At 41.5% G+C, this 14,014-nt stretch overlaps 1 protein-coding gene across 3 annotated transcripts in view; it reads left to right on the top strand.

Annotated features, from left to right (window-relative positions):
* The window catches only part of NDFIP2 (Nedd4 family interacting protein 2), a 345,019-nt gene that overhangs the window by 90,122 nt on the left and 240,883 nt on the right, over positions 1-14,014 (top strand). For all 3 annotated transcript variants that reach the window (XR_015872919.1, XM_088459031.1, XM_088459043.1), the window contains one exon: positions 7,559-7,646. Coding sequence is in view for 2 of the 3 variants with exons in the window: in XM_088459031.1 (XP_088315157.1) it covers positions 7,559-7,646 (88 nt within the window). In the remaining variant the exon portion in view is untranslated. The remainder of the gene's footprint in view (positions 1-7,558; positions 7,647-14,014) is intronic.

The raw sequence follows: 14,014 nt of genomic DNA, 5'->3' as shown, positions 1-14,014 counted from the left end.
ACATAAAGTGTAGACAAGCAACTTACAGAACAATACAATACAGGACCAGGGCATGGATAATATATATTAGCGACCATAACACCCAGTTAAGCATGATGAATGAATACCCGAGAGGGTTTGCTAATAACCACATGAAGAAGCACGGAGATTAGAAATCATGCTATACAATTGATCTGTAATCATATACTGAAAGTGATTTCTCCTTTTGCTTCTTAACAGACACTCGGGAGGGTTTGCCAATAACTGCCTGAGAAGCAGGGAGATTAGAACTCACTGTGTAATAAATTTGCATATATATTTCCCATGAGCATCTTTGAGGACTAATGGAGCATACACACGGTCAGATTTGTCAGATGAACGATTTTACCAAAGTTTTGAACGATTGAACGATTTTTGACTGCATTAAAATGAATGGAATTGTCCAAGTCTGACTGCAAACACATCAGATGTCAGATATCGTTATCTGACAAACGGGAACGCGCATCGTTGATCGTCCATCGTTCAGGCATGTCAGATATGTCAGATTTTCCTTCAGATATGAACGACTGAACGATTTTTAAATCGTTATCGTTCAGATCTGAAGGAAAAATCTGACTGTGTATGCACCATAAAATCAGTGTTACATTAAGTGTGATAAGTTTTAATATATGAATGTTTACAATTTGGGATAAACAAAACAACACAGGAGAGACACCAAATTATTTATTCAAACACATATAGGATCATTAGTTTTGTTTGCTGTAATCATATAAGCAATTACAAAGCACTACCCACCAATTACTAATTATACTTATCTGTGGAAGTAGATTTAGCGTTCCCGCTAGGCTGTTTTAGCGGGGTGCGGCGCCCTGCCCTCCTTCTGGAGGGCAAAAAGCGCCCTGCCCTCACAGCCTGCGGGTGCCGTCTTCACGGCATCCCGCGGGTGGAAAAATGTGCAGTGACCTGGTCCCTTTCTGCAGCGTTTGGGGGCTGCCCGGCGTGTCCGTAAGTGCCGGGCACGCCCCCAAGTATGACGAAAAGGGGACGTGTCTTATAGACATGCCCCCTTTTCATGACCACGCCCCCTTTTCAGTTTTCCTGCCTGCCGCCGGAGCTAGAGTGAACACAAGTAGATTTATATGGTTTGGTGGAAATCACAGCACCCACTTATGATCGGCACTTACAACTGCTAATCATAGTGGATGAGATGTGTGTGCATGCTTGCTGAGAAAATAACAGCAAGTAATAGAGCTCTATGATCAACAAATTGGGCATGTCTAATATAGGATAAGCGCTATACTATATATAATAGCCTTGATTCAACATATGATTATGTGGAAGTATAGGGGTGTTTCATATATTTTAACTCACTGAATTCACTACTTTTTTCACTCTTTAATTGTTTTAATCTTTCGCTGTTCAATTTGCCTTTATGGACAATATTAAATAAATTAACAATAAAGGTGCGTACACGCAACAATTTTTTGAACGATTTAACGATAACTTCGTTATCGTTAAATCGTTTGTAAAATCGTTCATCTTTTTAAGCTGAACGATAATCGTTCATGCGTGTTCACGTTTGTAGTTCAGTCAGACTGACCAACTCAACGATGTTCAGTAAGGGAATATGCAAAATTTGTTTATAGTTCAATAAAATCGTTCATTACATTTAGTAAATGAACGATTTTAGTAAACGATTTTCATTCATTTTTCCCTTGAAAAAATGAATGAAAATCGTTTACTAAAATCGTTCATTTACTAAATCGTTGTGTGTGTATGCAGCTTAAAAGTTATATTTTAGATACCCCAGTGCACCACTTTATAGACATTTCATTTTTTCTTCCTTGTTTCTCTGGTTCAATATCCATTGCCTGTGGTAGCACCCCCCAACAGACTATAATTAATATGGGGGGCTACCATTGTCCCTTATTGAGGGGTACAGTGTTTTTCTGGTGCGACTAGATAACTCATATTATGTACCCCTCCGCCCCCCCCTCTCGGCGCCCCTGGCTCTCAGTGCTGAGCACTTGTAGGTTGTTTCTCACCACAGATGTTTTGCCATAGCCTCATTGCTCTGCTCTCAACTGTTCTCTGTAATTTGTTGCAGACATTTGCTATAGTAAATTATCAGTCATTAGGATTTTTTATTACGGTTATTAGTCAACATTTTAAAGTTCACCCTGTACTTTTTCTTTGAAATTCCTACATTTCTAAATTCACACCCACCTGCTGGTTGTACCTACCTACGTCATATGAAGGTAGCATTCGTGTAAAACCTATTTGGTTTTTTTTTTTTTTTTTTTTAGAACTAGTGACCTGTTGTGAAATTGAATAGTTGCACTGTCCAGTAATCATACCTTAAACTTCTACAAGGCTTTCTTAAAAGTGGGCCCTACATGAATATACAGTACTCATTTAGGCCATTACTAAGCAATGGGTACTATACCTGGTCAAATCTTGTCTATGTGGACATTTGTGTGTATGTATATACATACATGAATATATACAACAATGGCACTCCTATTGTGCTGTAGTTGTAGGTGTTTATTTTGCAACATAGCTTGAGAAAGGGTCCAGGTGACCCAAAACGTTGCTGATGTAAAGAAAAAAAAATCTTGTGGTTTATTACTTATTAGTGGAATGCTGTTGCTTTATTTGCATATCCTACAAGTTTTTTTTTTTTCTTTGTTTAGGAGTGCCCATTTTAGTTTTTTCCTTATTAAATACAATCTATTTAAGCTGAAGTTTTGATAAATTCAAACTTCAGCAATTGGGCAAACATGTAAAATTTCCCTTACCATGGAATTTTAAGTTGTATTGATTTTTGATTAATTTACTTGTTATGCTGGGCACACATATAGACAATGGGTCATTCAATAGACTGCTCGATATGTCTGGACTGACATCACAACTGGGCGGGCATTTGAATGTGCCCACCCAGCTGTGATGTCAGTGTCTGTAGTCCCTACAGTAAGTGTACGGGCGGTCAGCGGGTCGCCCGTACACACATGCAGATACACCAATATATCTTTCAGATGTATCTGCTGCATACCTCCCAACATTTGACCCAGTAGAAGCGGGACCTCCACACGGCTGTGGCGCGCGTGCCCGAAAAGGGGGCGTGACCTGATGGCATGCTCCCATTTACATCACTAAGGGGCGTGCCCAGCATCTCCGAGATGCTGGGCTTCCCCCCGCACTGTGAATAGATGCTGTGCGCATTCGCACAACATCTATTCTAGCTCTGCATACCCGTTGCTCTGCTATGCAGAGCAGTGGTGTATTCTTCGCCCAACTTGCCCCCCCCCCACCGGGGGACACTGCTGACTGTGGGTGGGACAGTCCTAGAAAAGTTGAACTATCCCTCTGAATGCAGGACAGTTGGGAGGTATGCTGCTGTGCTGCAGTGCCGACCTGATATGTCTGAACAACGTAGTTCAGACATATATGGTGTACACACCCACCGTAATATCGCCAATTGTCTCTCTGTCAGACAGTCAATAGTGATTTAATCCTTCTGGAGAGGGGAAAATGCTCAGTGGCACAGATTTTTGCATGTGAATGATTATGAGCAGCTTACAGCCAATAAAAGTCTTCTGAGGACCACACTACCACCTTCTGAGCAATTGTGACTAAATATTTGAAAACTGGTATTACGAGTTGATTCTCCTGGTTAGCCTGCAAGTTCAGCTATTTGAATCATCTTTCAGTTAAGCCATACACATAGACTTCCCTGTAGTCTGCTAGTTTGGTTTAAGATGCAATTACACACCAGCCAATGGTAGTCCTTTTCCAACTGCACTTTCCACCATGCTTAATTATCTAGCTTTAAATTTAAATTAGATCAGTACCAGGCATTGAAATTGCTGAAATACCTTACCAATTACCTGTTTTCTTTTCTACTTATGTGTATAAATCCTTTCACTATAATAAACTGTGTTTTAGTGTTTATCTTGCAGTCTATCTTTAAAATGTACGTTGAATAAAAACTGGATATTGTAAATATCAAGTAGTGTAGTGCTTTTTGTAGGTCTACCATTTTATTGACTTAACCAGGATTTGGAAGGCCTCTCCTTAATGTAGTGGTGTTCTATTGCTGTAACAAGAAAGATTTGCATTAAGGACTTACCTTACCTGGGAGATATATAAAGCACTTTAGAGTGGCAAGTCCAGCAGAATGTAACATCCCTGTGTTTGCACCTGCATAGCTACCTAGAACTGGAATCCTTCAAGGCGCTGAATTAGAGAAATACATCCTGCTGTGTAGGGAGATATGTAGCTAAATACACCAAATGACTGGACATTCAAACATGCAATGTTCCCTTACACACCTCCACCTGGCACAGAGTGAATATTCCCTGTAGCACATTCAGTCCTCTTATACCCTTTCACATCACTATGCCGGGTCGCAGCCGGGATTTGTTTACACGTCCATCATGGGAGCGACTCGGCTGAGGCTTAGTGCCAGGTCGATGACGTCTTTGCCATCATGTGTTGCGCCGACGCTTGGCGATAAGATCTCCAAGCGCCGGCTCTTCCTATGCTTGTGAACGCGACCTGGGACGCATCGACCCGTGTTACTCATTCACACTGCATCGCGAGCCGGGTTGAACCAGTGTTCAACTCTGAAATGGATGAAAAACAAATGCGATCCACGCCACCCTGGTCAGCTCAAGACAAAATGGTAATTTTCACGAATTACTAACACTGACAAAAATGCAAACAAAGTCTCAAGCGCTCCAAGTGTCAGGGATTATGCCAGTATTAAGTGGCCAATGGTAAATTGAAAACAGTATATAATCCGTCTCAATAAATAGAAAATCCTCTTTTTTAGCAAGGATAAATATATGAAAGTTCCAAAAAAATACTCAGTCTTTATAGATAGTGGTACTCCAAAATGCTTGTATTCTTCCAATGTGTCTGGTTATTTCGCTTCTTACTGTAATGGTTCCCTGCTATGGCTCTCCTTCCCTTCGTATAGGTTCTCAGTCCCAATATATAGAAGATAAAAGAAGGGATGCCAACATAGCATAAAACCATAAACATTTATTGAAATAGTATAGATAAAACAGATGGCTGCGTACCGTTATAGACCTTTTAAGAAAGGTACGGTGTTGAACATATAAGGGTATTTTGCTCCCCCTATAGAGCACTACCTTTCCCAATATAGGTATTCCTCAGTCAGCAGTCACCATCAGAGTAAACACCAACGCGTTTCAACCCCTCAATCAGGTCTTTGTCAAGGTGTGTGATGAGTAAAATAACCAGAACTTATATAGGGTACCAATATGTCCAACGAAGTGGTTATAATGATGGTAGAAGCAGTCCCATTAGCTATAATCCGCAGATGACAGGACTGGAATAAGCAATCCATGTGGCTGTATTTAGGAAATCCAGATATGCAGTAATGTTCACCAGCTTAAATAGGTCCAAAGTCCACTGAACGTTGCCAAAACCAGAGTTTTCGCTTTCAAAGGAGTATCTTCCACAAAGTATGCAGTGATAGGGTTTAAAATTGCTTAACGTGTTTTGCTGGAGTATACTCCTCCAGCTTCTTCAGAAGATGCTTTTGAAAGCGAAAACTCTGGTTTTGGCAACGTTCAGTGGACTTTGGACCTATTTAAGCAGGTGAACATTACTGCATATCTGGATTTCCTAAATACAGCCAAGTGGATTGCTTATTCCAGTCCTGTCATCTGCGGATTATAGCTAATGGGACTGCTTCTACCATCATTATAACCACTTGGTTGGACATATTGTTACCCTATCTAAGTTCTGGTTATTTTACTCATCACACACCTTGACAAAGACCTGATTGAGGGGTTGAAACGCGTTGGTGTTTACTCTGATGGTGACTGCTGACTGAGGAATACCTATATTGGGAAAGGTAGTGCTCTATAGGGGGAGCAAAATACCCCTATATGTTCAACACTGTACCTTTCTTGAAAGGTCTATAACGGTACGCGGCCATCTGTTTTATCTATACTATTTCAATAAATGTTTATGGTTTTATGCTATGTTGGCATCCCTTCTTTTATCTTCTATATATTGGGACTGAGAACCTATACGAAGGGAAGGAGAGCCATAGCAGGGAACCATTACAGTAAGAAGCGAAATAACCAGACACATTGGAAGAATACAAGCATTTTGGAGTACCACTATCTATAAAGACAGAGTATTTTTTTGGAACTTTCATATATTTATCCTTGCTAAAAAAGAGGATTTTCTATTTATTGAGACGGATTATATACTGTTTTCAATTTACCATTGGCCACTTAATACTGGCATAATCCCTGACACTTGGAGCGCTTGAGACTTTGTTTGCATTTTTGTCAGTGTTCAACTCTGCTCGTGACTAGGGTTGAAATGCTGGGTCACTCGACCCGGCTTATTTCAACTTGTCCCTTTAACACTGCACAGTAACCCGGGTTGCTGCGCCTGCTCGTGCTATGGCCCGGGTTATTGTCTGTAGTGTAAAAGGGGTATTGGTGACAGGAATGCTCTAAACAGCATTGCTTTCATTGGTGATAATGTGATAACGGGAGGGGCCTTTTTACATAGATGTCTTGGGAAGAAATGTAGCAAGCACTTTCAAAAGTAGACATGGGGAGGAGTTACCCAGAGCAACCAATGAGCTTCTGTCTATCATTTTATAGAATGTACTTTATAAATGCTAGCTAGAAGCTGATTAGTTGCTTAGGGCAATATCTCCACTTATTCACTTCTCCACTCTTTAGGAAGCTTGATACATCTCCCTCGTCTTTTGTACTGTTTATTTTCAGAATAAATAAGAGCATGCTGACAAAATACATTGTTTGTATAGTTTGAAATAGGCTCATTAACTGTATGGAGCAAGAAATGTCTGTCAAACATTTAATTGGCCCTAGCACATCAGCTGCATGGATAGGCTTGCAGCAATTCTATTAAAGAAGAAACAGCCAATGATGCTTCTATGGACTGCTAGGTGCACCTCCACCTTTTTTTCAAAAATGTATTTATTTTTTAAATGTAATGTTTTGGTTTTTATTTGTGTTCTCCTTTTCTAAGCGGCCGTATACAGTGTGTATTGCAGCTCATCTGTATTACTAGTATATTCTCCTTAGGTTTTAATAGTAAAAAAAACACAAAAAAAACTCTTAGTCCTCCATGTAATGCATGTAGTTCACTGCTTTTATGATTTCAAGCACACTATGATTTTAAGTTGCACATAACTGATAGGAGCATAACTAATTAGCATACCACTAATAATAAAACCATGTATTTTTTTCCCTTATTTACATATTTGTATACATCTGTGAAAAAGGCTGCTGGTTGGGAAGCTTCCAATTTAGCATCAACTACCATGTTTATTGAAGCTGGTTTAGGTGGATGAACATGTCGGGCTTTATTATGACAGAGTTCAATGCTTTCTCTATTTTAAAATGTGGATTACATACTTGATATTTTGATGTCTATAAATTTGAATAGTAGCTTTTTTTTTCCATGTTTAGAGCATACCTATTAATGTAAAACTATTCTACTTTATTACAAAATAATATTTTTGCATATCTGATAAATTTTTTGCAACTTATTAAAATAGGAAGAAGAATATCCACCGAGGGATGACTTCAGTGACGCAGACCAGCTGAGAGTGGGGAATGATGGTATTTTTATGCTGGCTTTCTTCAGTAAGTCTTCCATATTCTATATATATTTCTTAAATATTCACCTTTAACAACAGTAATGGTGCGTGCACACGGTCCAATTAAAATGGACGATATGACCGATAACTATATAGATCATATTGTTATCGTTCATATTGCCCATTTTTCGGTGGCCAACTACCTGCGATGTGCATGCATGCATGGACGATAACTATATCGACCATCACCCGTGCATGCAGGCCAACCTGGTCGATATTGACCAGGTTACTATAGGGACCCACGATCGTGGATGATCGATATTGATCATCCAGCACACCCAGGAAGATCGTACAACGATATCGTTATCGTTGTCGATCAACCCGTGTGTATGCACCATAAGTTGAAGTTTTATCCCTTGCAAGACTGCTTCAGTTTGATGATATTTGAAGACATTCCTTTATGCAGAACTCTGTAAAGGTCTCGCTGCAGCATCTCAATAAAGGTTGAGCTCAGGACTTTTAACTTTGCCATTCCAAAAATCTTGATTCTTTTATTTTTAGACTTTAGTTGAAGACTTGGTATGCTCACGATTGTTGTCCTTTTGCATGATCTAATTTCCAGGTTTAATTTGTTGAGCAAATGGCCTCCCATTTACCTCTAGAATACTCTCATTGTGGACTTGATGATTGCTAGGCACCCTGTTTCTAAGGCCACAAAACAATCCCATATCAGCTCTCCACCATTATGTGTAGCCTTTCTTATTAGGTTCTTGACATGACTAGCTGTGTTTGGTTTTCAGCAATCATGGCTTTGAGCACTAAGGCCAAACAACTCCAGTTTTTTTCTGGTCTATCTCCTGGCTACTCTTATGTGAAAAACATACTTGCTCAGTCTTCTCTTGATGTAGAGTCATGAACTTGTAGATCCTTTTTTATGATTTCTCTGAGAGTCATATGGTCTGATTTTATAGGATGCCTACTCCTGGGAATTTTGGCAACTGCCATGTGTTTTATCCATGGTCCCTAATCTTTCTCCCTGTAGAATGATGGATTTCAGATTGTTTTGAAATGGCGCTAGAACCCTTTTCCGATTGATGAGTAGCCAAAACTACTTGTCTGAGATAATAGTAAACCTTTCTCATTGAAACTAATCTGAATGCTTAACACCTGCTAAAGGTACTGCTTTATATAGAGTTGGTAGAATTCCCTGCTCATCACATGATGAAGTGCTGTTGTGTAACAGCTCCTGCCTCAGATTATTTTATTTATTAATCGTTTCTTATATAGCGCAGCATATTCCATTGCGCTTTACAATTGGAAACATGAATAGAACAAAACTGGGTAATAACAGACAGATATATAGGTAGGAAGACCCTGCTTGCAAGCTTACAATCTATAGGGAAATAGGCATTGATACACAAGGATAGGTGCTATATATTGCAATTTGGTCTAGCCAGACTGCAGAGTTTATTGGTGGGCTGCATGATCCAGTCACACAGGAATGTCGGACAAATGTCAGGAGGATGTGAAAGAAAGACAATGTGTGAGATTGTGTGAACTGTGAAAGGGAATGTACAGTATTTAGACATGGAAGCTATGAAGGTTATGTGGGTGGTTCTGAAATCTGATAACTCATCTCTCCAGGCAAGCTTTTCAGGGAACGCTTGAAGGATTGGAGTTTAGAGGAAAGTCTTCTTGTGCATGGTAAGGCATTTCATAGAGTGGGTGCAGCCCAAAGAAAGTCCTGTAACCGTGAATGGGAGCAAGTAATGTGTGGGGATGAGAGACGCAGATCTTGTGCTGAGCGGAGAGGTCGGGTTAGGAGATATTTTGAGAGATTTATGTTGGTGTGGTTTGGTTAATGGCCTTATGTGTAAGTAAAAGTATTTTTTGTATTGAATATGGTAGAAAACCAGCAACCAATGGAGGGACTGACAGAGCGGGGCAGCAGACGATGAACGTTTGGCAAGGAAGATAAGCCTCACAGCTGCATTCATAATGGATTGTAATGGTGACAGCCTGTTTTTGGGAAGTCCAGTAAGGAGACTGTTGCAATAGTCAATGCGGGAAATAATGAGTGCATGGATTAGAGTTTTTGCAGTGTCTTGTGTGAGATATGGTCGAATTTTGAATATGTTTTTTAGATGTATGTAACATGATTTTGAGACAGATTGAACTGTCCTTTGTTCCCCACGTTCAGTCAAGGATGCCACCTAGGCAGCGAGCTTGTGGGGCAGGGTGGATTGTCGAGTTATCAACAGTGATCAAGAGATCAGGTTGGTAACTGTTATTGGCCAGTGGAAATATAATTAATTCTGTTTTAGAAATATTAAGTTTCAGGTGGCGAGATGACATCCTAGATGAAATGGCAGAAAGACATTCAGTGACATGGACCAATACAGATGGTGATAAATCTGGGGAGGATAGGTAGATTTGAGTATCATACGCATACAGATGGTACTGAAATCCAAAAGAGCGGATTAGTTTGCCAAGAGAGGTGGTATAGATTGAGAATAGCAAAGGACCTAAGACAGAGCCTTGCGGTACTCCAACTGATAGAGGTAGCGAAGAGGAGGCAGAATCAGAAAAAGAGCGATCAGATAGCTAGGAAGAGAACCAAGAAAGAGCTGTGTCCTTAAGACCTAGGGATTGTAGTGTTTGTATGAGAAGAGAATGGTCAACCGTGTCAAAAGCAGCAGAGAGATCTAGAAGAATTAGGAGTGAGTAATGGCCTTGGCAGTGACCAGATAATTTACTACCTTAGTCAGTGCTGTCTCTGTGGAGTATTGGGAATGAAAACCGGAATGAAGTGGGTCCAATAAGTTGTGTGAGTTAAGAAAGTGCGTGAGGCGGGTGTAGACAAGTCACTCAAGTAAGGAGGGGGATTGGGGTTTTTTGGATTGCAGGTGCATGTATGAGGGTGGTTTTTCAAGTTTTTTAAAAGTTCACTTTAGAGACATAAAAATAAGCTAGCACCCATTTCCAAGTACCCCAAATTACCTTCTCTATTGACATGGGGGATCACTATGGGTACCCCCATTTTTACCTGCTGAAGGAAGTGGGGGTTTCTAATAGCGCGGCAGGTGCATATTTGCCGCTATGAAGAAGTGGTGAAGAATAGCACTTAGGAATAGTTATTTTTACAAATAAAAAAATCTATCTTATTTGGGGTACATGAAAATGAGTGTAAGCATATTTTTAAGTCCCTAAAATGATATTTAAAAATTCTGCAAAAATGCACCTGCCGCTACTCCTGCAATGAAGAAAACACCTGCCGCATTTAAAGGAACCTCTCTGGAATCAATTTTGCTATTTTTGAACTGTGGGCCTGATTCAGACCCGGTCGCAAGCGCTGAGCGCTCGCAACTGGGTCGATGGTGGCCCAGAGCGCATGCGCACGGCGGAGCCGGCTCCGTCATGCGCATGCGCGAGAATCCGGATAGCGACGGGTAATCCGTCGCTCCGGTTCTCGCACCAAAAGGGGCGTGCTCTCGATGTTGAGTGACAGCACGCCCCCCCTGGTGGGCGGGCCAGGGGGGTGGCTGCCCAGACGAAGGCGTTCACATGAGAACGCCTACTTTCTGGGGGCGGCCCCACTGACATCAAAAGTGATGTCAGTGGGAGAGCATTCGGCTCTGTTTGAGCCAAAAGCTCCCCGGGGCTTCCGGCCACGAGACCCTACCACAAGGGTCTCGTCGCAAGCACGATGGTCGCAATGGTCTTGACCATCGCGACCATCATCATGGCTGCTCGCTATAGCTGTGGGTGGTCACCCACCGCTATGCGTGCGGCCAGGAGGCTGTTCTAAAAAAAAAAAAAAGAAAAAAAGACCGGCTCTGATTCAGAGCGAGCGCTCTGTCAGAGCGACCGACTCTGAATCAGAGCCTGTGTCCCCAATTCTGCATTTTTTTTTCACTATGTGAAACATGGTGAAAAGTTATCCCCGTTGTTTTTTTACAAAGACTTTTCGCACCGGCGAAAAGTCTTTGTAATTGAATACGGCGATAACTGAAACATGTGAAAATTAATTTTATCATCGATAACGACTTTTCGCAGCCAAATTGAATACAGCCCTATGTTTGCAGCTTACATGCTGCCCCATTTGCTGGCTGTACACTACATTTACAGGCCAAATACTGCCTATGCTGAGACTTTGTACTCCTCTCTACATAAGTTTACACCGGCTGACTGTCCCATTGGCAGTCGTGCCCTGCCTTTTGTAATGGGTAAGGGATCTGCAGCAGTGCTGAGTCAGAAGCCACCCGGCATTGTGACGCGGCCAATATGTTGCACTGCGCTGATGTTTCTGTCTGAAATGTCAGAGCAGCATGAATTTTCGGCCACCTCACAGTGCCGGGCGGCAGGTGAATATTGTCGGGGTGGACCGGTCGAGAGAAACAGCGCAGGGAGAACACTGCATAATGTACCCAAAAACTCTTGTTGCATTTTTCTATTAATTTAGTACAGAAAAAGATATGCATAATACTATGTTCACCTTGAAGCTCACTCTATTTCTTGTTTTAGGGAATTAATTTTTTGCCTTAATGCAGTCTCTAAGGTAAAGCCTAGCAAGCAATCACAATGAAATCGGTGAAGTGTACACATTAATGGAGGTTTAGTAAACTGTACATGTTAATTATTATAATCCAAAAAAGGTTAATTTGGAATTTGATGTTTTGCTGTAATTACATAAACTGTTTTGTTTTTTTGTTTTTGTTTTTTTTAAATGTAAGTAATTCTATTAGTTATAATTTAATAGTGCGTATTTTAAAATGCAAATCAGCCAGGTAGTATATGCAACAGTTGCCTGTCTTTCAAATCCTGGCTGATTAAGGCAGCACAGACGGTGTAATGGTTAGCGTTACTGCCTCACAGCACTGAGGTTGTGGGTTCGATACCCACTCCTAACTGTGTGGAGTTTGTATATTCTCCCTGTGCTTGCGAGGGTTTCCTCCGGGTGCTCCAGTTTCCTCCCACACTCCAAAAATATACTGGTAGGTTAATTGGCTACCAACAAAAATTACCCCTAGTGTGTATGAGTGTGCACATGTGATAGGGAATATAGATTGTAAGCTCCACTGGGGCAGGGACTGATGTGAATGGCCAAATATTCTCTCTGTAAAGCACTGCGGAATATGTGTGTGCTATATAAATAACTGGTAATAAATAAATAATCTTACCAAGGTGCGCACACATTTTCTGTTTTCTATTCAGAGGCATAGCATGGGGCCATGTTGCTTAGAGCAAGCAAGCGCATGCTACAGCACCTCCTCAGAATTAAACAGGCCAGTGGGCATGACCAGCATGTGGGGGACCTGAAAATAATGTGTGTATGAGCCTAACTAGGGTGCTTATTGTAACTGCCTAACAAACTTTATATTTGCAGCCCACAAATAGGTGTTTAGCAAACAAGTTTCAGCATATTATGTCCATCGCTCAGTGCTACATTAAATGCTGCATTTCCAGGGTTGCTGGCGGGGAGTGTGGGTGGTAGCAGGTACTAATTACCCTGGCTTGTTGGAGGGGCCTGGCCCGAGACAGCTGCTAAGGGGGACAATGTCCCCCTGGATTTGGCCACGCCCCGGCAGCACCCAGGCACATGGCAGCACTCGGCGCTCCTGTGCAGCTCCCCACATTTGGACTTTACTATTACAGCCCTGCAGCCTAGGACTGAACTTTCCTGGTGCTGCAGAATAAAGCTCAAAATACAGGTAACTCCATTTTTAAGACTGGACTCCCGCCCTGCACCCATCTCTACATTGCATAATTATTGAGCTTCATAATTTAAAGGTGGCCTGCTCAGTGATCATAACCTGCCTGAAAAAAAAATCTGGAGTGAGCCCTATGCAGATAGAATTAGCTGTGAAAACCGCAACAGGCTTCGGCAAGTTAACTGTAGAAGGCAGAGTCTGTCCGCATTCTTTGGAGGTGCAAGCAGAAACTGCCATTAAAATTAGAAGATTACACTTACCTGGCATGCTAAGGATCCTCCATATCACTTTTGATTAGCGGCCAGCAGGACTTCAACGACTGACAGCAGATGAGGAGTAAGAAGGTTAGCTGTAAAGATAGAATTGCAAGGAAAAAGTGGTGACTGAAATGCAGAAAATGGGGTGAGGGGCTGGTGGAAGGTGGTGAGTGTGGAGAGGTCACAGGGGTAAGTGGATATAGACAAATGCACAGACTCTAAATAGGAAGGGTGATAAACTTCGCTAACTGTGATGTGTGGAAACAGGCAAGAGCAGAACAGAGGATCAGGCGGTGCAGCATGTGAAGAGGAAGAGCTGCGTCCACTATGTGTATAAAGTAACCACATGCTGCCTCTAGCAATGAACAGAATGTGACTGTTCACTGAGTGCTTTCATTGGTGATCATCTCGGCACTGTTCTGCTCCTGGTAACTAAATGGGCTATC

The sequence above is a fragment of the Taudactylus pleione genome, unplaced genomic scaffold (assembly GCF_031769625.1).
Source record: "Taudactylus pleione unplaced genomic scaffold, aTauple2 ptg000041l, whole genome shotgun sequence".
In the NCBI taxonomy this organism is placed as follows: domain Eukaryota; kingdom Metazoa; phylum Chordata; class Amphibia; order Anura; family Myobatrachidae; genus Taudactylus; species Taudactylus pleione.
Note: the sequence above shows the minus strand (reverse complement) of the source record. Positions and strands in the feature narration are given on the sequence as shown.